This window comes from Berghia stephanieae, chromosome 11, assembly GCF_034508935.2.
Source record: "Berghia stephanieae isolate SIO BIC M18660-M18661 chromosome 11, UCSD_Bste_1.3, whole genome shotgun sequence".
Taxonomy (NCBI): Eukaryota; Metazoa; Mollusca; class Gastropoda; order Nudibranchia; family Aeolidiidae; genus Berghia; species Berghia stephanieae.
The window spans coordinates 43,465,984-43,491,147 of NC_088370.1; the positions used below are offsets into that span (position 1 = coordinate 43,465,984).

General features: G+C 40.2%; 1 protein-coding gene across 2 annotated transcripts in view; it reads right to left on the reverse strand.

Annotated features, from left to right (window-relative positions):
* Positions 1 to 25,164, reverse strand: part of LOC144957172 (uncharacterized) — a 49,645-nt gene that overhangs the window by 13,248 nt on the left and 11,233 nt on the right. For both annotated transcript variants that reach the window (XM_078888200.1, XM_078888201.1), the window contains 7 exons: positions 19,018 to 19,493; positions 17,649 to 17,790; positions 15,873 to 16,085; positions 13,331 to 13,509; positions 7,630 to 7,849; positions 5,807 to 5,930; positions 4,629 to 4,721 (listed from right to left, as the gene is read on the reverse strand). In XM_078888200.1, coding sequence (XP_078744326.1) covers positions 4,629 to 4,721; positions 5,807 to 5,930; positions 7,630 to 7,849; positions 13,331 to 13,509; positions 15,873 to 16,085; positions 17,649 to 17,790; positions 19,018 to 19,364 — 1,318 coding nt within the window. In that variant the 5' untranslated portion in view covers positions 19,365 to 19,493. The remainder of the gene's footprint in view (positions 1 to 4,628; positions 4,722 to 5,806; positions 5,931 to 7,629; positions 7,850 to 13,330; positions 13,510 to 15,872; positions 16,086 to 17,648; positions 17,791 to 19,017; positions 19,494 to 25,164) is intronic.

Genomic DNA, 25,164 nt, shown 5'->3' on the forward strand with positions numbered 1-25,164 from the left:
GTTTTGTCGGGTGTTACCAGTTGGCCCAAAACAGTGTTTTGTCGGGTGTTACCAGTTGGCCCAAAACAGTGTTTTGTCGGGTGTTACCAGTTGGCCCAAAACAGTGTTTTGTCGGGTGTTACCAGTTGGCCCAAAACAGTGTTTTGTCGGGTGTTACCAGTTGGCCCAAAACAGTGTTTTGCGGGTGGTTACCAGTTGGCCCAAAACAGTGTTTTGTCGGGTGTTACCAGTTGGCCCAAAACAGTGTTTTGTCGGGTGTTACCAGTTGGCCCAAAACAGTGTTTTGTCGGGTGTTACCAGTTGGCCCAAAACAGTGTTTTGTCGGGTGTTACCAGTTGGCCCAAAACAGTGTTTTGTCGGGTGTTACCAGTTGGCCCAAAACAGTGTTTTGTCGGGTGTGTACCAGTTGGCCCAAAACAGTGTTTTGTCGGGTGTTACCAGTTGGCCCAAAACAGTGTTTTGTCGGGTTTACCAGTTGGCCCAAAACAGTGTTTTGTCGGGTGTTACCAGTTGGCCCAAAACAGTGTTTTGTCGGGTGTTACCAGTTGGCCCAAAACAGTGTTTTGTCGGGTGTTACCAGTTGGCCCAAAACAGTGTTTTGTCGGGTGTTACCAGTTGGCCCAAAACAGTGTTTTGTCGGGTGTTACCAGTTGGCCCAAAACAGTGTTTTGTCGGGTGTTACCAGTTGGCCCAAAACAGTGTTTTGTCGGGTGTTACCAGTTGGCCCAAAACAGTGTTTTGTCGGGTGTTACCAGTTGGCCCAAAACAGTGTTTTGTCGGGTGTTACCAGTTGGCCCAAAACAGTGTTTTGTCGGGTGTTACCAGTTGGCCCAAAACAGTGTTTTGTCGGGTGTTACCAGTTGGCCCAAAACAGTGTTTTGTCGGGTGTTACCAGTTGGCCCAAAACAGTGTTTTGTCGGGTGTTACCAGTTGGCCCAAAACAGTGTTTTGTCGGGTGTTACCAGTTGGCCCAAAACAGTGTTTTGTCGGGTGTTACCAGTTGGCCCAAAACAGTGTTTTTGTCGGGTGTTACCAGTTGGCCCAAAACAGTGTTTTGTCGGGTGTTACCAGTTGGCCCAAAACAGTGTTTTGTCGGGTGTTACCAGTTGGCCCAAAACAGTGTTTTGTCGGGTGTTACCAGTTGGCCCAAAACAGTGTTTTGTCGGGTGTTACCAGTTGGCCCAAAACAGTGTTTTGTCGGGTGTTACCAGTTGGCCCAAAACAGTGTTTTGTCGGGTGTTACCAGTTGGCCCAAAACAGTGTTTTGTCGGGTGTTACCAGTTGGCCCAAAACAGTGTTTTGTCGGGTGTTACCAGTTGGCCCAAAACAGTGTTTTGTCGGGTGTTACCAGTTGGCCCAAAACAGTGTTTTGTCGGGTGTTACCAGTTGGCCCAAAACAGTGTTTTGTCGGGTGTTACCAGTTGGCCCAAAACAGTGTTTTGTCGGGTGTTACCAGTTGGCCCAAAACAGTGTTTTGTCGGGTGTTACCAGTTGGCCCAAAACAGTGTTTTGTCGGGTGTTACCAGTTGGCCCAAAACAGTGTTTTGTCGGGTGTTACCAGTTGGCCCAAAACAGTGTTTTGTCGGGTGTTACCAGTTGGCCCAAAACAGTGTTTTGTCGGGTGTTACCAGTTGGCCCAAAACAGTGTTTTGTCGGGTGTTACCAGTTGGCCCAAAACAGTGTTTTGTCGGGTGTTACCAGTTGGCCCAAAACAGTTGTTTTGTCGGGTGTTACCAGTTGGCCCAAAACAGTGTTTTGTCGGGTGTTACCAGTTGGCCCAAAACAGTGTTTTGTCGGGTGTTACCAGTTGGCCCAAAACAGTGTTTTGTCGGGTGTTACCAGTTGGCCCAAAACAGTGTTTGTCGGGTTACAGTTGGCCCAAACAGTGTTTTGTCGGGTGTTACCAGTTGGCCCAAACAGTTGTCGGGTGTTACAGTTGGCCCAAAACAGTGTTTTGTCGGGTGTTACAGTTGGCCCAAAACAGTGTTTTGTCGGGTGTTACCAGTTGGCCCAAAACAGTGTTTTGTCGGGTGTTACCAGTTGGCCCAAAACAGTGTTTTGTCGGGTGTTACCAGTTGGCCCAAAACAGTGTTTTGTCGGGTGTTACCAGTTGGCCCAAAACAGTGTTTTGTCGGGTTTGTGGGTTACCAGTTGGCCCAAAACAGTGTTTTGTCGGTTACCAGTTGGCCCAAACAGTGTTTGTCGGGTGTTACCAGTTGGCCAAAACAGTGTTTTGTCGGGTGTTACCAAGTTGGACCATAAACAGTGTTTTGTCGGGTGTTACCAGTTGGCCACTCGGTACAGTCCAAAACAGTGTTTTGTCGGGTTTACAGTTGGCCCAAACAGTGTTTTGTCGGGTGTTACCAGTTGGCCCAAAACAGTGTTTTGTCGGGGTTACCAGTTGGCCCAAAACAGTGTTTTGTCGGGTGTTACCAGTTGGCCCAAAACAGTGTTTTGTCGGTGTTACAGTTGCCAGTGTTTGTCGGTGTTACCAGTTGGCCCAAAACAGTGTTTTGTCGGGTTTACCAGTTGCAACAGTGTTTTTCGGGTGTTACCATTGCCAAATACAGTGATTTTGTCGTGTTGCAAACGTTTTACACAGTTGGCCCAAAACAGTGTTTTCGTGTTACGTTAAAACGGTTTGTCGGTTTACCAGTTGGCCAAACAGTGTTTTGTCGGGTGTACCGTGGATGTTGTGTCCAGTTCCCAAAACAGGTTTTGCGGTGTTACCAGTTGGCCAAACATGTTTGTCTGTACGTTGGCCTAACATGTTGTACATGGCCCAATACAGTTTATTGTTCTGTTGTTTTACGTTGGCATAACAGTGTTATGTGGGTGTTACAGTTGCCAAAACATGTTGTCGGGTTACCAGTTGGCCAAACAGTGTTTTATCGTGTACCGTTGGCCCAAAACAGTGTTTGGGTTACCAGTGGCCAAACAGTGTTTTGTCGGGTGTTCGTTCCTCAGTACTGTTGTACAGCAGTTTGTTACACTAGTTGGATAATATGTGATTCACGTCATAGCAATGAACAAGATTTAACCAGTTTTTGTAGTTTTATATGCTTCTACCCTTGATAGCTGCAGTTGAGACTTCAGAAACAGTGTATTTGCTGGTTCAGGGTGTATTTGCATTATTGCAGTTTACAGAGATCATGTTTCTGATACTATGCATGTGTATCATCGATGTTCGCGATCCTATGATACTTGTGTGTTTCTGTTCACCTAATGTGTGTATCATGTCCAATAGTGTTTTACTGAGTTACATGTTTATTTTACACATGTTGGATTTGATATTGTAGTGTATTTGTGTTTTTTCATTGTTCATTTTATTGGGTTTTGACTGGATTGTAAGTGATGTATTCGTGTTTTTTTATTGTTCATTTTATTGGGTTTTGACTGGATTGTAAGTGATGTATTCGTGTTTTTTCATTGTTCATTTTATTGGGTTTTGACGATGCTGATCGTTCGTGTTTTTTCAATTGGTTTGACGAATGATTGTGTTTAGTGTTGACGATTGTAGTGAATGTTGTTTTTCGTTTTGGTTTACTGATGTAGTGCATATCGTGTTTTTTATGTCAGATTGTGACGTGTGTTACGTTTTTTGTAATTATGTTGAGCCAACACTCTGGTTTTGTTCTTTCAAAGCTGTGCTTCATCGTTAATTCGTTTACCCACACATCTAGCAGTTCGTATGTCTTCCATTGTTAGGTTTTCACAGTGTTTGGTTACTGATGAAGGGCTTGGAGCATGAATGAACAGTATGTGTTTGGTGTTTAATTTTCTTTTTTTGAAGGTGGTCTATTCATTTCTTGTACCTAACCGTTACCAAGGAAAGTCCATATGACTGTGTCGTGCAGGTCAACAAGTCTTTCATTGTAACTGGATTAGAGAATATTTATCATTACCAAGGAAAGTCCATATGACTGTGTCGTGCAGGTCAACGAGTCTTTCATTGTAACTGGATTAGAGAATATTTATCATTACCAAGGAAAGTCCATATGACTGTGTCGTGCAGGTCAACGAGTCTTTCATTGTAACTGGATTAGAGAATATTTATATTACCAAGGAAAGTCCATATGACTGTGTCGTGCAGGTCAACGAGTCTTTCATTGTAACTGGATTAGAGAATATTTATCATTACCAAGGAAAGTCCATATGACTGTGTCGTGCAGGTCAACGAGTCTTTCATTGTAACTGGATTAGAGAATATTTATCATTACCAAGGAAAGTCCATATGACTGTGTCGTGCAGGTCAACGAGTCTTTCATTGTAACTGGATTAGAGAATATTTATCATTACCAAGGAAAGTCCATATGACTGTGTCGTGCAGGTCAACGAGTCTTTCATTGTAACTGGATTAGAGAATATTTATCATTACCAAGGAAAGTCCATATGACTGTGTCGTGCAGGTCAACGAGTCTTTCATTGTAACTGGATTAGAGAATATTTATCATTACCAAGGAAAGTCCATATGACTGTGTCGTGCAGGTCAACGAGTCTTTCATTGTAACTGGATTAGAGAATATTTATCATTACCAAGGAAAGTCCATATGACTGCGTGATTTAGAGAATATTTAGTTTGGTTGGTAAAGAGAGAGATTGTAAAATTATGGTGAGAGAATTCATACCTAGTCTAATTATGGTGTCCCTGATCTTGGAGAACGTTTTCTCTGGGATGAAGACGGGAGCTTCCTTCCTGATTTGAATCAATGTGTACACGCCTTTGGAATGAATGAACAAGAGAGAGAAATAATAACTGAGTAAACTAATAAATGAATTTATCAATTAATCAATGATAAAAAAGAATGAGTAGGTAAATTAATTGAAGTTAAGAAATGAATGAATGAGAATGAGAAGATAAATCAAACAAATGAATGAATAAATAGATAAGTATTGATGAAATCATTAGAAATATGGAAGGATAAACGCTTTTGACAAAGCAATGAATAAATGTACATACATATATTATGGGGGGGGAAGGGGGGGGGATGTAGTGGCCAAGTGGTTAAAGGCATTGCACTGTGATCAGAAGGTCCCGGGTTCGAGCCCCGCTTCAAGCACTTTCAATTTTGTCCTTGGACTTTGGACATGATAATCAACCCCCAATTTTCTTACTGTGACAACATCGGTGATTCCAGTTGACATCAGACATCCAGTTTGATGGATTATCAATATTCCTTCATGGAATGCTTAGGCGACGGGATCTTATGGTGCTGTTGCAAAAAGGCGTAATAATAAGACATATAATTTGTATAAGAAATACATGCAGCTGATAGGTTTTATAAGCTTTGTACTGACAATTGGCCATGAAATGTGTGCAGCTGGTAGGTTTTATAAGTTTTGTATTGACAAATGACCAAGAAATATGTGCAGATGGTAGGTTTTATAAGTTTTGTATTGACAAACTAAATATGTGCAGATGGTAAGTTTTACAAGATTTGTATTGACAAATGAAATATGTGCAGATGGTAAGTTTTACAAGATTTGTATTGACAAATGAAATATGTGCAGATGGTAGGTTTTACAAGATTTGTATTGACAATTGGCCATGAAATATATGCAGATGGTAGATTTTATAAGTTTTGTATTGACAAATGAAACATGTGCAGATAGTAGGTTTTATAAGCTTGTATTGACAAATGAAATATGTGCAGATGGTAGGTTTTATAAGCTTGTATTGACAAATGAAATATGTGCAGATGGTAGGTTTTATAAGCTTGTATTGACAAATGAAATATGTGCAGATGGTAGGTTTTATAAGCTTGTATTGACAAATGAAATATGTGCAGATGGTAGGTTTTCTGACCTCGGAGTAGAAAGAAAGTCCCGACCAAGACAACCAATCCGACGGGCAGCAAGACAAAGACGGCCCTCACTCTATGATTGAATCCACCCACAAAACAGATGCCACTCACTGAATCTCCGTCAACCTGGTGGGATATTAGACAATTTCATATCATTGTTTGGGGTGTCCTGGTGGGATATTAGAGACTATTTCATATCATTGTTTGGGGTGTCCTGGTGGGATATTAGAGACCATTTCATATCATTGTTTGGGGTGTCCTGGTGGGATATTAGAGACCATTTCATATCATTGTTTGGGGTGTCCTGGTGGGATATTAGACCATTTCATATCATTGTTTGGGGTGTCCTGGTGGGATATTTAGAGACCATTTCATATCATTGTTTGGGGTGTCCTGGTGGGATATTAGACCATTTCATATCATTGTTTGGGGTGTCCTGGTGGGATATTAGACCATTTCATATCATTGTTTGGGGTGTCCTGGTGGGATATTAGACCATTTCATATCATTGTTTGGGGTGTCCTGGTGGGATATTAGACCATTTCATATCATTGTTTGGGGTGTCCTGGTGGGATATTAGAGACCATTTCATATCATTGTTTGGGGTGTCCTGGTGGGATATTAGAGACCATTTCATATCATTGTTTGGGGTGTCCTGGTGGGATATTAGAGACCATTTCATATCATTGTTTGGGGTGTCCTGGTGGGATATAAGAGACCATTTCATATCATTGTTTGGGGTGTCCTGGTGGGATATTAGAGACCATTTCATATCATTGTTTGGGGTGTCCTGGTGGGATATTAGAGACCATTTCATATCATTGTTTGGGGTGTCCTGGTGGGTATTTAAGACGCCTAGCAGACAGCTTGTACTATTTGAAATGTTAAAAATGGCCCGCTGGTGAAACCATGTAAGCAATGTGGAATGCAATAATCACTGTGAACCAGTTGAAATGCGTGATACAAATATTCATATATACCTCTTACCAAGTTTTACTTTACCACATTTATTTACTTAAATTTATATTAATGTATGTATCATTGCTGCCATTTTATACGCATGTACAAAAAATAAAAGTACATTATCAATATCATTATTATTATCATTATTACAGTTATTATTATTATTATTATTATTATTATTATTATTATTATTATTATTATTATTATTATTATTATTATTATTATTACTATTATTATTATTATTATAACTATTATTATTATTAAAACTATTATAATAATAATTATTATTCTTATTACTATTATTATTTTTATGATTACTATATTATTATTATTATTATTATTATTATTATTATTATTATTATTATTATTATTATTATTATATATCATCGTCATTATCATTATCATTATCATTATTATTATTATTATTATTATTATTATTACTATTATAATTGGGGGGCGAAGTGGCCGAGTGATTAAGGCATTGCACTATGATCCAGAAGGCCCCGAGTTCGAGCCCCACCAGGAACTTTCATATTTTTCCTTGAGTAAGATTATGAACACCCAATTTGCTCACTGTGACAACATGAGTGATTCCTGTTGACATCAGACATCCTGTTTGATGGATTATCTATATTCCTTCATGAAATGCCTAGGCGACGGATCTTATGGTGCCGTTGCGAAAGGGCATAATTTTTAAACAAATTATTATTATTATTCATATTACTCTCAATCAACTTCGTCTAAATGCCTGTTTTTGTTTGTTTCCCAACCACGGGTATTTAGGCAATCACCACTGTATTATCATTATTATTAAGATTATTATTATTATTATTATTATTATCATCATCATTATCATTATTACCTCTGAAATGGCTAAACAGATGATTGTGAGAACCAAGGGAGAGCACCAGCTGACCAGATGGAAATAGGCTGTCTTAGAGGTCAGCCCGTCCCTTGGAGTACCCAGAGCCACGAAGGTGAGATACCAGGCATAGGCCAACATGACAAACCAGCACATCCCGGCCACCAGAAAGTAATAGACGATCACAAATACCATGGTACACGAAATGCTTTCATTGGACCTGGGAAAGAATCAGTCGAATCAAATTTGATAAATTTTAAGTAAAAAAACTAGGACATGAAAAGAAAAGTAAATGAAAAAAATAACTAAATAACAAATTGCCTCAGTAAAACTTTATAGACTTTATCTACAATTGGACCATTTAATTTTCTTGAAATTTTCATGTCAACTACGACTTGTAAAAAGTGACAGCGAGTACGTTTGGTGCAGATTGAAGCTGAATGAATTTCATTTATTGATTTATATCATTTATTGATTTATATCATTTATATCACTTATTTATTTAAATCATTTATTTATTTATATCATTTATATCATTTATTCATTATTTATTTATATCATTTATATCACTTATATCATTTATTTATTTATACCATTTATTCATTTATATCATTTACTCATTTATATCATTTATTTATTTGTATCATTTATTAATTTATATCATTTATTTATTTATATCATTTATTCATTTATATCATTTATTCATTTATATCATTTATTCATTTATTCATTTATATCATTTATTTATTTATATCATTTATTCATTTATATCATTTATTTATTTATATCATTTATTTACTGATATCATAGTGGCCAACTTTTCAAAGAGCTAAATGAGGTCACCCTAACCCACAACACGGTCATGACCCAAAACAGCAGACTGTTTGGACCAGTTAATAATAGAATGTAGATTTAGAGCTTTTTCTAGTTCTTGTTTTAATTTGCTAGTCATAAAAGGATAATCCATGAATGAAGCATTGCAGCTGTAACAGGCTTAGATAAATGGGAGAATAGAAATGGCAGAAACAATGCAGCCCGAGATGAGATAGAAAAATCATTGCTGGATCTTTGATGGAAATGAATAGAATAAAGAGTTGTGGAAACAAATCAAGTTGAAAATTGTAGCATTGATAATTTCTTGAAAAGGAGCCTCGAGCTGTTGGTATATGGAATAGGTGTGGTATAAATGATGACTATTATATAGAATGGTATTGAATAAATAATTTATTGTCAATAAAAATACATAGTATGCATGCATCTTAGATACATAACAACAACTAGTAACAAATACAACAAAATATAAAAATAATAATTTGAAAAAATAATGATGCCTATTTTCTTAATATCCCCGTGTGGTGTCCGGGGTCCCTCAACTGAGAGGGTCAAGAATAGCCCAACGCCAAGCCAGCGTGTCGTAAAAGGCGACTAATGGTGTGTGATTCCCCCATCTTTGAGTCACCTGGTCCTCCAGGTTGGGGGTTGGCAAAGGGTTAACACCCCTTTCCGTTAAACTCAAACCGTTACAGAAACACAGACAGACAAACCAAATCCTTTTTTAGCTTGGGCGACCGAAGAGTTTCTGGAATTACAGAATTTATGAAGGACAACAGACAAAGCCGAAAGGACTCTGCTGACCCGATGACGTCTTCGCCAAACAAGCAGCTTCGAATTGCGTCGTGGAACGTTCGCACCATGTATGAAGCAGGAAAAAGCTCTCAAGTTGTGACTGAGATGAGAAGATACAGGCTGCATATACTTGGAGTAAGCGAAACCCACTGGATACAATCCGGACAGAAACACCTCAAGTCTGGGAGAAGATTTTATATTCAGGGAGAGGGGACGGGATTCATACACAGGGAGTAGGAATAATTCTAAGCAAGTTTGCCCAGAAGTCACTGAGAGGATGGGAACAATGCGGAGAAAGGATCATCATGGCGTCCTTTACAACACGGAGTAAGAAGATCAGCATGAACATTGTACAGATCTATGCCCCAACAAATGATGCAACAGATGAGGACAAAGATACATTTTATGGTCTGCTACAACAAGTCATTGACAAGTTGCCAAGGAAAGACATCAACATATTGATGGGAGATGCTAATGCAAAAGTGGGACAGGATAACGTAGGCTATGAAGGTATCATGGGACGTCATGGCATGGGAGAAATGAATGATAATGGTGAGAGATTTGCAAATTTCTGTGCATTCAACAGTTTGGTGATTGGAGGATCAGTGTTCCCCCATAAGAGGATCCACAAAGCAACTTGGGTCTCACCAGATGGTGTGACAGAGAATCAGATTGATCATTTTTGTATCTCTCGTAGATTCAGACGTTCATTGGAAGATGTGACAGTACGGAGAGGGGCAGATGTTGGATCAGACCACCACCTGCTATTGGCAAAGCTTAAGCTCCGACTCAGAAAACACGGGGCCAGATCACATACAAGAAGAAAATTCGAGGTGAATGCACTTGATGGGGAAAAGAATGAGGAATTCAAACTACAATTGAGTAATAGATTCCAACCTCTTACTGAGCTCGAGGAGGACATAGATGTAGAGTCACATTGGGCAAAGATCAAGGAAGTTTACATAACAACTTGCCACGAGGTATTGGGGGTAAAGAAATCGGAACATAAAGAATGGATAAGTCCAACCACCTTGGACCTTATTGAAAAGAGGAGAACAAGGAAGGAACAAGTGAATGCAAGCCGAACAAGGGCTTCAAGACTGGATGCACAAGAGCAGTATCGAGCCATAGCTAAGGAAGTCAAAAGATCTGTGAAGAAAGACAAGGAAGCATTCATGAACAGACTTGCAGAGAAAGCAGAAGCAGCAGCGACTGGAGGACACATGAGGATCCTTTATCAAACTACCAAGACACTTGCTGGAAAATATGGGAAACCAGAGGTACCAGTCAAAGACAAAGATGGGAAAACTATTTTTGGAAAAGAGGCTCAATCTGAACGATGGAGGGAACATTTCAACTGCCTTCTGAACAGACCACCACCAGACAACCAGCCAGAAATTTTGCCTGCAAGGAATGAGCTACCAATTAGCTGTGATCCACCATCGATAGCAGAGATTGTGGGTGCCATTAACAAGATGAAAAGGGGGAAAGCTGCTGGACCAGACCAGATTCCACCGGAGGCTCTAAAAGTTGATGCGGAAAGAAATGCTGAGGCCCTGCACCCACTATTTGAGAGAATCTGGAATGACGGGATATTCCCAAAGGATTGGAAGGAAGGACATCTTATCAAGCTTCCAAAGAAAGGGGACCTCAGTAATTGTAATAATTATCGAGGCATCACTCTTCTTTCTATCCCAGGAAAGGTTTTCAACCGTATTATTTTAGAGAGAATTAAGAATGCAACAGATGCTAAACTGCGGGACGAACAGGCAGGTTTTCGGAAAAACCGTTCAACCACCGACCAGATTGCCTCTCTGCGAGTCATAGTGGAACAGTCTATAGAATGGAACTCTCCTCTTATTGTCAACTTTCTGGATTACGAGAAGGCTTTCGACAGTATTGACAGAGCAACATTGTGGAAAATTCTGGCACATTATGGACTCCCTGAAAAGATAGTAAACCTCATTAAGGAAATGTATGAAGGATCAAGTTGCAGGGTTGTACATGAAGATCAGCTGACTGACAGCTTTGAAATTAAGACTGGTGTCAAGCAGGGATGCTTGCTCTCTCCATTCCTGTTCATCCTTGCCATTGATTGGCTAATGAAGGAAACCTCCAAAGGGAGAAGAAATGGGATACAGTGGACCCCCTGGACACAGTTGGATGATCTGGATTTTGCAGATGATCTGGCTCTTTTGTCCCACACCCAGGACCAGATGCAAACAAAAACCACAATTATAAACAGCCTCTCGGAATCAATTGGTCTAAGAATACACCCTGCAAAGTCAAAGGTCTTGAGGATAGGTACGCGTCAAAGGGAGCAGATCAAAGTAAAAGATCAGGAACTCGAAGATATAGACACTTTCTGCTATCTCGGAAGTATAATTGACAAGGATGGAGGCACGGAAGCAGAGGTGAAAGCACGAATAGGAAAGGCACAGGCTGCATTCACATCTTTGAACAGAGTTTGGAGAACTAAAGATATCTCCCTTCAACTAAAGCTAAGACTTTTCAACTCAAACGTGAAGTCTGTCCTACTGTATGGATGTGAAACTTGGAACGCATCACAGGCATGTATAAGGAGGGTACAGATTTTTGTAAACAGGTGCATGCGTAAGCTACTCAGAATAAAATGGATGGATAGAATAAAAAATGAAGAAGTATGGAAAAGAACACAGCAGAAACCAGTAGGAGAGGATATAGGAAGAAGACGATGGAGGTGGATTGGACACACGCTTAGAAAGAATGACTCAACTATAACAAAGAAAGTATTGGACTGGAACCCTCAGGGCAGAAGATCAAGGGGAAGGCCACGAGGAACATGGAGAAGAATTAAAGAAGCTGATATACAGAGAAGTGGTAAGACCTGGAATGAGATAAAAAAGTTGGCTCAGGATAGAGAAGGATGGAAACTGTTTGTCTGTGGCCTATACCCTGACCCAGGGTGAAAAAGGCAATGATGATGATGATTTTCTTAATAAAAACTGATTTAAAATCAGAAAGCCCTTTAAGGCTTTTCACCGACAGAAGAATTTAAAAAAAATAAATTTACACATAATTAAATACTATAATATATTATATATAAAAATTGACATGTCTCACTGTTTCATTTAAATATGAACATCAAATCTACTTAAGGGAACAGAAAACAGATCTGAACCAGTCTGAGAAGCGGCCACCTTTGTCATAAGAGTCTTCAAGCTTATTTAAATTTGTCTCCGTTCTCATGTGCTCTGGCAGAATATTCCACAAAACTGCACCGACAAAACGAAAGGACTGTTTACTAAAATGGGTTTTGATGTTTGGGACATTTATAGTATTGGAGTGCCTAAAATCATATATCCTTCCTGGAAGTTACAAAATTTTCTAGGCATTTTGGGGATAAAATCACGACACACCTTTTTGTTATTATTTATTGCTGGTACTTCCTTTTTTCACACATAATGAAATTCGGTTATGAAAGTCATTCACCCCGGTACTAAAATTTACAACAGTGTCACAGATTTTTGGTTGATTTGTCAAGAAAACATCAACAATTGATGGGCTGTTTACATTTTGAAACATGTGCTTGTATTCATTAAATTTTTCATGTCACACATTTCTTTCAGTTCGTTAGACTTGTCACAATTCATATCGAAGTTCAGATCACCAGTCATCACAATATTGTAATGGAGTTCAGTTCCTTTATCAATCAATTTTGTTGCAAGGTCTATGAAAAAAATTTGGTGACATTGCAGTGGGGTGGGGGAGAGGGGCTGTTAGAATAATTAGCTATTTTGTTTCCCTCATTGTCACTTTGTACGTGATATTTACTCAGAGTCACTTCCCCCAGTAACTCTTATAGCGGAGCCATAGTGGAGAAAACGGGGATAGCAGATTCCCACTATATAGCAGAAAAATGTTTAAGTACATAAAAATTCACTAAACTTTCTTTGCTGACCTTTTGATTTATCTTCAACTTCTTTATTTAAATAAATTTAAAATCTAAAATATAATTAGATAGGAAGGGTACAATCCCAAATACCAAAATTACCCTTGTATCAATGCACAGTATGCAGAGAGTAATCACGCCTACCCTAATTTCGGCTCTCCTTTCCGTATAGTTCCATCCTTTCGACAGACAATCTCTGTCCTGGCATCCCCAGCAAACTGGGCCATCCACCCAATACTGCCCAGGAAGAAACAGGTGTTGATAAAAAAGAGGATGAGTGCAGGGTAACGGTTGGCGTTCTTCCAGTCTATGATAAACGTCAGCTAAACAGGAGGGAAACATAAAATATATATTCATCAAATCTATGAGTAAAACAGCAATAGGGGTGAGTATGCGACTATGCAGTCGTGTGGTAAGACAGGAAGATCCAGGACTCGTTTCCTGCTCGTTCGATGCATAATTGAGTCCTAGGAAAAGGCTCTTTACTCATATTCTCTTACCCTACTCTGGTGTAAAATGAGTACCTGGTCGCTAACAGCATTGGCTTTGTTAGAAAATCTTGTGATATCCCCTAACAGATGTCGTGTCTTGTCCTATGTGCTGTTGGATTGGGACTCCTTATAAAGGGCTTTGAGCACATTTTGTGGATAATGTGCTATATAAATAATCAATTTTTCTAATACACAGGAAGATCAGGTGTCAAACACAAGACCAGAAAATGAATGATATTGCAATTAAATAATTTTGAAAAGAGACAATTTTAGGTTAAAACATAAAATTTCATTAAAGTTTCTTTCCTTCCTTTCGATTTATCTTCAACTTCTCTATTTAAATAAATTCAAAATCTAAAATCTAATTAGATAAGAAGGGTCCAATCCCAAAAACCAAAAAATACCTGTGTACTTGTATCAACTCAATACTCGATGTCAAGTGAATAGAAAAGTGCCAGAAGACAATAGAGAATGAAAATTTTTCGCGGCGGTGGTGGGGTTTGAACCTGCGACCTTATTGGTACGACAACTCCGCCTGGCAGGTGAGAGCGTGGCTCTACCGTGTGAGCTATCAACGAACACAAAAATATTCGTTTCAAACTCAAAGTCATTACTAGATCCCTCTCTCACCCACTTCTTGAGACCGCCGATTCGTTCGTACACCACCATCGCGAATAATTGCCTGCTCCACTCACTTTTCTGAATTAAAAATTCACCCCATACACCGGAGCATACTCAATGTCTCAATCGTTTCTATGTTATATGTTTGTGTTGAGAATATTGGCTATTAAGCTTAACTGCTGGTCACAATTATTCGCGATGGTGGTGTACGAACGAATCGGCGGTCTCAAGAAGTGGGTGAGAGAGGGATCTAGTAATGACTTTGAGTTTGAAACGAATATTTTTGTGTTCGTTGATAGCTCACACGGTAGAGCCACGCTCTCACCTGCCAGGCGGAGTTGTCGTACCAATAAGGTCGCAGGTTCAAACCCCACCACCGCCGCGAAAAATTTTCATTCTCTATTGTCTTCTGGCACTTTTCTATTCACTTCATATCTTGTTGTTACCAACATAAGTGCCTGCTCCACTCACTTTTCTGAATTAACAATACTCGATGTCGCATCGTCTCTCCTTAGAGCTGCCAACCCCCTCACCAATATCAATCCCTTTCATCCCGCCAAAACTTGTTTGTCAACAAAATGTTGACAAAATCCATTTGATGTAGTTGATATGTATGGCTAATTACACACAAAAAAATAGGATTGAAATTGAAAGTTTAAAATAGAAAAACAACAAAAACGTGTCTGATCAATGCCTTTTTGTGTAACCCTTGGCTGGCAAAACTCACAGATGATTTCATAGACATTGACACGACACAGACCTGCCAACCGTTGGCATTGACAGGTCTGTATCAGGTTAGACATCATAGAAAGTATTTTGTGACAGACAAACATCCAATCCAAATGGTGACAAACAAGTGCTATTGTCCATTTTAACACAACAGAAACCATAACAAACCCCAACTCTAAGGACATAGATCTCTAAGAGACACCAGGAAAGAAAATACATCAAGGGTGATTCAAAAGTCTTCTCGGGTTTTGTATCTTGAAATGACAAAAACTGAATCGGGATGAAAACAAACTCAGAAAACTGAGATTGTAACTCAAGCCGTTATTAACTATAAAAAAAAGTAGTGAACACAAATGAAAATAATAGCTTCAAAAAAGAACAAAACATCAACAAAGCTTCTTCTAACAGCGAAGTAACAATTAAGTGTAAACAAATTTGTTAATACTGTGAAAAGTCACCGTGTCTATCCAGTGTAAGATAAAGAGACCAGCTTGTGTATATGTGGATGCCCAGAACACATCCTTACAGAATGCCAGGACGGACCCAGCTGCACTGACCATGATCTCAAAGTCTGCTCCCCAGATGCTGTGGAGTGGGTTTGGTGCTGGAGCGACAAGCTATGATGATGACCTAGGTATTCAATGAAGGAATATAGATAGTCCATCTAACAAGATGTCTGATGTCAACAGGAATGACCCATTTGTTCAAAGTGAGAAAATTGGGGATTAATAATAATCTTGCCCAAGCAAATAAAAATGAAAGTGTCTGAAGCCGAGCTCGAACACAGAAACTATTGGGTCACAGTGCAATGCCTAAACTTTTCAGCCACTGCAGCAGAGACTTACCATAGTGAAAAGAGTGCATAGGAGACAAATGGATCCGAAGATGGCTACAAATATGTGGACTTCCTCGTGTTGTTCATCTGAGTAGAGTGGGCTGTTACAGGGAATGCCACAACCTTCCACCCCATCAAACCAACTGTCGGGGTTGTTGGTTCGAACCAATGGATGCTCACACTTGCCAGACGTATTGAAAATCAGCTTGTCGTAAGTCTCCGTCTGAAAGGCATGAGAGAAATGGAATGTTAGTTGTGACCAATTATGCCGCAGACCTGCCAACTAGAACATTTTTTAATTTGTAATTTTTAGGAGATAAAATTGTACTTAACTTTTAAAAATAAACAATTTACTCTCACAGGGATTAAATAACACTTGAAAATCCTTAAAATGATATAGTAAGGCATCAACTTTCATTTTCAATCAGTTTAAATTTAAATAATCTAGAGATTCTTATCAAGCTCTGAAATTGGAGCCAAAATTTTGTGGTTCTACAAATTTTTCGTAATATGTCGGGGTGACCTTGATGCTGAAAAGTGAATTTAAATCTCAACTTACACAGGGTGTGGGTGTCACGTAAGATCAGTAGGTAGAGCACTCGCTCCACATGTGTCACGTACAATCAGTAGGTAGAGCACTCGCTCCACATGTGTCACGTACAATCAGTAGGTAGAGCACTCGCTCCACATGTGTCACATAAGATCAGTAGGTAGAGCACTCGCTCCACATGTGTCACGTACAATCAGTAGGCAGAGCACTCGCTCCACATGTGTCACGTAAGATCAGTAGGTAGAGCACTCGCTCCACATGTGTCATGTAAGATCAGTAGGTAGAGCACTCGCTCCACATGTGTCACGTAAGATCAGTAGGTAGAGCACTCGCTCCACATGTGTCACGTAAGATCAGTAGGTAGAGCACTCGCTCCACATGTGTCACATAAGATCAGTAGGTAGAGCACTCGCTCCACATGTGTCACATAAGATCAGTAGGTAGAGCACTCGCTCCACATGTGTCACGTAAGATCAGTAGGTAGAGCACTCGCTCCACATGTGTCATGTAAGATCAGTAGGTAGACACTCGCTCACATGTGTCACATAAGATCAGTAGGTAGAGCACTCGCTCCACATGTGTCACGTACAATCAGTAGGTAGAGCACTCGCTCCACATGTGTCACATAAGATCAGTAGGTAGAGCACTCGCTCCACATGTGTCACGTACAATCAGTAGGTAGAGCACTCGCTCCACATGTGTCACGTAAGATCAGTAGGTAGAGCACTCGCTCCACATGTGTCACGTACAATCAGTAGGTAGAGCACTCGCTCCACATGTGTCACGTGAGATCAGTAGGTAGAGCACTCGCTCCACATGTGTCACGTAAGATCAGTAGGTAGAGCACTCGCTCCACATGTGTCATGTAAGATCAGTAGGTAGAGCACTCGCTCCACATGTGTCACGTAAGATCAGTAGGTAGAGCACTCGCTCCACATGAAAAGGGACTGAGATAATACTGGGTAAAATCAGTTTGCTTTTCTCTGAACCTCTTGTCCAACCAGCAGTGATTGGATAGCTGGGTCTTTAAATCTGGTGGAAAGTACTTTGTGATAAGCTAGCTTTCCATCCAAAAGGTAGCAAGAAATAGTTATTGTTTTTTTCATCCGCCAATAGAAACTGGGATGCACGCTCGTTCCATGGACCTCGAACCAGGGACCTACCAGACATCAATGGTAGCGCCATACCAAAAGAATACAAGGCTAAACAAAACAAATTAATCACAAATGAACCCACCTGGCACCCAGACACAAAATTTGGATCATCACAACGCAGAAAATCTGGCCAGCCTTTCACATCCTCCACAATCTGACACGGTTTCCTCACTCGCTCACACAGTTCCTTTGATGGAAGCTCAACACCCTTAGAATTGTCACATCTGTGGAGAGAATGAAACATTCCATTGTCCCAGCACTGGCAATACGTTCAGCACTGGCAACACGTGTGGGTGAGATGTGCAACCTGCAACATCTATCTGGTGTCATGGTGGGCTGAATCAATGACACTTGAAACCTGTTCCACAACAATCCACAACGCGTTATACACTTTTAATCAATGCTGCTGGCCTCGTCAATGGCAAAAATCTACCATTCCATCATTACTTGAGCTTTTTATATCAGGCGATATCCACTAAACGTGCTCAAAGCACTTTACAAGGGGTCCCTAGCCACCAGCAACACTTAATATGTTGAAAGAAACAAGACACCCGTTAGGCAATGTTACAATTTTTTCTGACAGAGACAACGCTGTTAATGACCAGGTACCAATTTTACACATGAGTACTGTGAGAGAATGTGAGTAAAGAGCCTTTTCCAAGGTCTCAACTATGCAACACTCAGTGTGGGGCTTGAACCCAGGACTCTCTGATCCCAAGACAAGCAGACGTGTCTACAGCTTTGAGGAATCAGAAACATAGAAATGAGGAATCCGTTTAGCATACGTTACAAACCAAATGTTTGCTTCACGCGCTTTAGTCTGGCATGGAAGTTTTTTTGAAAATTTTCAAGATTTTGCAAGGGAAAAAAAAACAAACCCAAAAGACAAAAAAACAACAAAAAAAACCAACAAATTTTTTTTCTTTTAATTTGATGGCTCGTGTAGAACGTGAAAGATAATTAATCAAGAGTAGTTTCTTTTTTACAATCCCATTTTCTTCCTTTTTACTGGCGCTGATTGGACCTTACATTTGTTGCAAGGGCCGTGAAACCCTTAAAAACTAACAAATACCTTTCTCTTTCATGAACTAATTATGGGTTTTTAGGAAAATTAATCGCAAATTTTTATAATTTTTTTTTTTTAATGTTGCTATTTTTAGCTTGCAAAATTTGGGATTTTTTATTTTCAAAAAACCGCCATGTCAGTTAAGTGAATTATTACTTGCTGACCAAGGTGGGCAAATGTCTAAACTATTTATAACATATTACCATATTCAAGGGAGACAACGCTTCTAGAAGCTGTGGACTACAAAAAGTAATAAACAAAATCAATACAACAGCTTCAAAAAAGAACAAAATACAAAACACGGAATGTTTCAGGTTCAAACCCCTTCTTCAGCCAACCACAAAAATCAATTGAAACAAAACATTACTAAAAATGTGTTTCTTACTTTGGGAGGTAGACAGAGCACAGGAATGGCTGAACCACTGACCAACACTGGGGGACGTTCTTCAGACCCGACCACAGTTGCAGGTTGGCATAAACATCGGACAGGTTACTGGAGTCTCTGGCCAGATTCAGGGACGTGAATTTGAAAGGAAGTGCCCCACCCAAGCAGATGGAGTTATTCAAAGGGATGCATGACCCAGTTAGATTGATGGCCTTGAAACATCGGAGATCTGAGAGGGACGGCGAAATGGCGGCTTGAGTGACAACCCCCATGCCACTCAAAGTAAGGATGGAGATAAAGAGTATGCCAGGTAACTGTGAGTGAACTCTGCACTTTATTAAACTCATATTGAACACAATTCAAGCTGGCAACATGGTTTTCAGCCTCTCTATTTGGTGAATTTGGCTTGAATTTGACAAATCCTCCACTGTGTTTGATGGACACATCCCCTGTCACCAGCGTTGGTATAGAGTCATCTAGTGCATGGGAAAATGACAACATATTCGTAAACAAAAATGATAGATTATATATTAATGTACTCTCTCTCTCTCTCTCTCTCTCTCTCTCTCTCTCTCTCTCTCCCTCTCTCTCTCACACACAAACTTTATATACCACAATATCCACTAAATGTGCCTGAAGAACTTTACAAGGGGTCCCAAGTCAACAGCAACACTTTAAACATAATGTAAGACAAAACATGATACTTGTTAGGCAGGCGATATATTTTTTTTCCCAAGCAGACACAAGGCTGATAACATCCAGGTACTCATTTTACACCTGAGTGTGGGGAGAGAATGTGAATAAAGAATCTGTGCAAAGAAGTCAACCCCAGAGCAAGACTCAACACGAGGACCTATTGGTTCCAAGACGAGTGTCATACCATTTGACCACAAAGACGCATCAATAAAACATTTCAAAACAAAGAGGAGAAGACGAAAAAGAAAACAGAAAAGAAAAGGGATTGAAATTGATCAGATATAACTCTACTACGACAACACCAATGTCTACGATTGCTGCATCTCTCTGCCAGCGATGAATGACGTTGTCATGGTTTTCCTACAGACTGTGTGAAATACACACTACACCCTAAATACAGTCCCATGTCTATGAGGCCTTTAACTGATCTAAAATGTTCACTATGGTTGATGGCGAGTGATAAATACTGATCTAAAATGTTCACTATGGTTGATGGCGAGTGATAAATACTGATCTAAAATGTTCACTATGGTTGATGGCGAGTGATAAATACTGATCTAAAATGTTCACTATGGTTGATGGCGAGTGATAAATACTGATCTAAAATGTTCACTATGGTTGATGGTGAGTGATAAATACTGATCTAAAGTGTTCACTATGGTTGATGGCGAGTGATAAATACTGATCTAAAGTGTTCACTATGGTTGATGGCGAGTGATAAATACTGATCTAAAATGTTCACTATGGTTGATGGCGAGTGATAAATACTGATCTAAAATGTTCACTATGGTTGATGATGAGTGATAAATACTGATCTAAAGTGTTCACTATGGTTGATGGCGAGTGATAAATACTGATCTAAAGTGTTCACTATGGTTGATGGCGAGTGATAAATACTGATCTAAAATGTTCACTATGGTTGATGGTGAGTGATAAATTCAGAATATTCTGTACTCTTGACATGGTGAAGTTGATGTCATTGACCAGTACACGACCAAAGAAACCAATATATATATAGAGCAAACATGGAATAAGATGGTCCCCAATGGGAAAGAGAACTAGAAGCAGACCCTTGGGCACCTGGAGGAGGACAGTCAAATAGGAGATGAAAGAAGCTGGAAAGACATGGAATGAACTGAGCTGACAGGCCGAGGACAGAGATGCCTGGAGGAACTTCATTGATGACGTATGGTCCACCAAGTAACCAAGAGGATAAGGAAAGATAATATAAATATGCAAACATAGTAGATGTTCTCCCCGTGTGGTGTCCGGGGTCCCTCAACTGAGAGGGTCAAGAATAGCCCAACGCCAAGCCAGCGTGTCGTAAAAGGCGACTAATGGTGTGTGATTCCCCCATCTTTGAGTCACCTGGTCCTCCAGGTTGGGGGTTGGCAAAGGGTTAACACCCCTTTCCGTTAAACTCAAACCGTTACAGAAACACAGACAGACAAACCAAATCCTTTTTTTAGCTTGGGCGACCGAAGAGTTTCTGGAATTACAGAATTTATGAAGGACAACAGACAAAGCCGAAAGGACTCTGCTGACCCGATGACGTCTTCGCCAAACAAGCAGCTTCGAATTGCGTCGTGGAACGTTCGCACCATGTATGAAGCAGGAAAAAGCTCTCAAGTTGTGACTGAGATGAGAAGATACAGGCTGCATATACTTGGAGTAAGCGAAACCCACTGGATACAATCCGGACAGAAACACCTCAAGTCTGGGGAGAAGATTTTATATTCAGGGAGAGGGGACGGGATTCATACACAGGGAGTAGGAATAATTCTAAGCAAGTTTGCCCAGAAGTCACTGAGAGGATGGGAACAATGCGGAGAAAGGATCATCATGGCGTCCTTTACAACACGGAGTAAGAAGATCAGCATGAACATTGTACAGATCTATGCCCCAACAAATGATGCAACAGATGAGGACAAAGATACATTTTATGGTCTGCTACAACAAGTCATTGACAAGTTGCCAAGGAAAGACATCAACATATTGATGGGAGATGCTAATGCAAAAGTGGGACAGGATAACGTAGGCTATGAAGGTATCATGGGACGTCATGGCATGGGAGAAATGAATGATAATGGTGAGAGATTTGCAAATTTCTGTGCATTCAACAGTTTGGTGATTGGAGGATCAGTGTTCCCCCATAAGAGGATCCACAAAGCAACTTGGGTCTCACCAGATGGTGTGACAGAGAATCAGATTGATCATTTTTGTATCTCTCGTAGATTCAGACGTTCATTGGAAGATGTGACAGTACGGAGAGGGGCAGATGTTGGATCAGACCACCATCTGCTATTGGCAAAGCTTAAGCTCCGACTCAGAAAACACGGGGCCAGATCACATACAAGAAGAAAATTCGAGGTGAATGCACTTGATGGGGAAAAGAATGAGGAATTCAAACTACAATTGAGTAATAGATTCCAACCTCTTACTGAGCTCGAGGAGGACATAGATGTAGAGTCACATTGGGCAAAGATCAAGGAAGTTTACATAACAACTTGCCACGAGGTATTGGGGGTAAAGAAATCGGAACACAAAGAATGGATAAGTCCAACCACCTTGGACCTTATTGAAAAGAGGAGAACAAGGAAGGAACAAGTGAATGCAAGCCGAACAAGGGCTTCAAGACTGGATGCACAAGAGCAGTATCGAGCCATAGCTAAGGAAGTCAAAAGATCTGTGAAGAAAGACAAGGAAGCATTCATGAACAGACTTGCAGAGAAAGCAGAAGCAGCAGCGACTGGAGGACACATGAGGATCCTTTATCAAACTACCAAGACACTTGCTGGAAAATATGGGAAACCAGAGGTACCAGTCAAAGACAAAGATGGGAAAACTATTTTTGGAAAAGAGGCTCAATCTGAACGATGGAGGGAACATTTCAACTGCCTTCTGAACAGACCACCACCAGACAACCAGCCAGAAATTTTGCCTGCAAGGAATGAGCTACCAATTAGCTGTGATCCACCATCGATAGCAGAGATTGTGGGTGCCATTAACAAGATGAAAAGGGGGAAAGCTGCTGGACCAGACCAGATTCCACAGGAGGCTCTAAAAGTTGATGCGGAAAGAAATGCTGAGGCCCTGCACCCACTATTTGAGAGAATCTGGAATGACGGGATATTCCCAAAGGATTGGAAGGAAGGACATCTTATCAAGCTTCCAAAGAAAGGGGACCTCAGTAATTGTAATAATTATCGAGGCATCACTCTTCTTTCTATCCCAGGAAAGGTTTTCAACCGTATTATTTTAGAGAGAATTAAGAATGCAACAGATGCTAAACTGCGGGACGAACAGGCAGGTTTTCGGAAAAACCGTTCAACCACCGACCAGATTGCCTCTCTGCGAGTCATAGTGGAACAGTCTATAGAATGGAACTCTCCTCTTATTGTCAACTTTCTGGATTACGAGAAGGCTTTCGACAGTATTGACAGAGCAACATTGTGGAAAATTCTGGCACATTATGGACTCCCTGAAAAGATAGTAAACCTCATTAAGGAAATGTATGAAGGATCAAGTTGCAGGGTTGTACATGAAGATCAGCTGACTGACAGCTTTGAAATTAAGACTGGTGTCAAGCAGGGATGCTTGCTCTCTCCATTCCTGTTCATCCTTGCCATTGATTGGCTAATGAAGGAAACCTCCAAAGGGAGAAGAAATGGGATACAGTGGACCCCCTGGACACAGTTGGATGATCTGGATTTTGCAGATGATCTGGCTCTTTTGTCCCACACCCAGGACCAGATGCAAACAAAAACCACAATTATAAACAGCCTCTCGGAATCAATTGGTCTAAGAATACACCCTGCAAAGTCAAAGGTCTTGAGGATAGGTACGCGTCAAAGGGAGCAGATCAAAGTAAAAGATCAGGAACTCGAAGATATAGACACTTTCTGCTATCTCGGAAGTATAATTGACAAGGATGGAGGCACGGAAGCAGAGGTGAAAGCACGAATAGGAAAGGCACAGGCTGCATTCACATCTTTGAACAGAGTTTGGAGAACTAAAGATATCTCCCTTCAACTAAAGCTAAGACTTTTCAACTCAAACGTGAAGTCTGTCCTACTGTATGGATGTGAAACTTGGAACGCATCACAGGCATGTATAAGGAGGGTACAGATTTTTGTAAACAGGTGCATGCGTAAGCTACTCAGAATAAAATGGATGGATAGAATAAAAAATGAAGAAGTATGGAAAAGAACACAGCAGAAACCAGTAGGAGAGGATATAGGAAGAAGACGATGGAGGTGGATTGGACACACGCTTAGAAAGAATGACTCAACTATAACAAAGAAAGTATTGGACTGGAACCCTCAGGGCAGAAGATCAAGGGGAAGGCCACGAGGAACATGGAGAAGAATTAAAGAAGCTGATATACAGAGAAGTGGTAAGACCTGGAATGAGATAAAAAAGTTGGCTCAGGATAGAGAAGGATGGAAACTGTTTGTCTGTGGCCTATACCCTGACCCAGGGTGAAAAAGGCAATGATGATGATCATAGTAGATGTTAAAGACAGGCACATCTGGTTGATGAATTGGTTGATTATTGTCACACTACATCCAAAATCATTTGAGAAATCTATTCCATGTTCATTGTACAAGCCCATATGAGATGAACAAAAAGTCTTAGTGACTTTACAACAGCATAGGACAAGGTATGCAGAGTAAAAAAATCTTTCTTTAAATTGAGCTTTTATAAAGCAAAATATCCACAAAACAAGCTCACAGCACTTTACAAAGGGTCCCTGACCAACAGCAAACATAACATAAAGAACGAGACATGATGCCTCTTAGGCGATATTACAATCTTTTTCAGACAGAGACAACACTGTTAACGTCCAGGTACTCATTTTACACCTGAGTACGATGAGAGAATGTGAGTAAAGAGTCTTTTTCAAGGACTCAACTATGTGCCGAGTGAGGCTCGAACCCAGGACCTTCCGATACTGAAAGCGGTGTCATACCACAAGACCACATAGCCACAGAGTAGTCAACGTCGATGACGACAACAACAACAGCTGCTGCTGGTTTACACGAGTTCTTATCATAACTAACTGTTTGTAAACATTGAATGAATTGTCCTTTCCTTGAATCCATTGCAAATACCCACGGTATTACTTCTACCAACTACATCAAGAGATTCTGATAAGCTTTTGGTCAAAAGGCCAGAATGTATTTGTTTCTACTTTACTAAACAGACTACAATATATTTGTTAGTACAGCACGGTGGTTAGGCAGCGTATATATATATATATATATATTATATATAATATATATATATATATATATATATATATATATATATATATGTGTGTGTGTGTGTGTGTGGTGTGTGTGTGTGTGTGTGTGTGTGTGTGACTAGCACAGAAAAAGAGAGAAGAGAGAGAGAGAGAGAGAGTGAGAGAGAGGGATTGAGTGAGAGAGAGAGAGGGAGGAGAGAGTG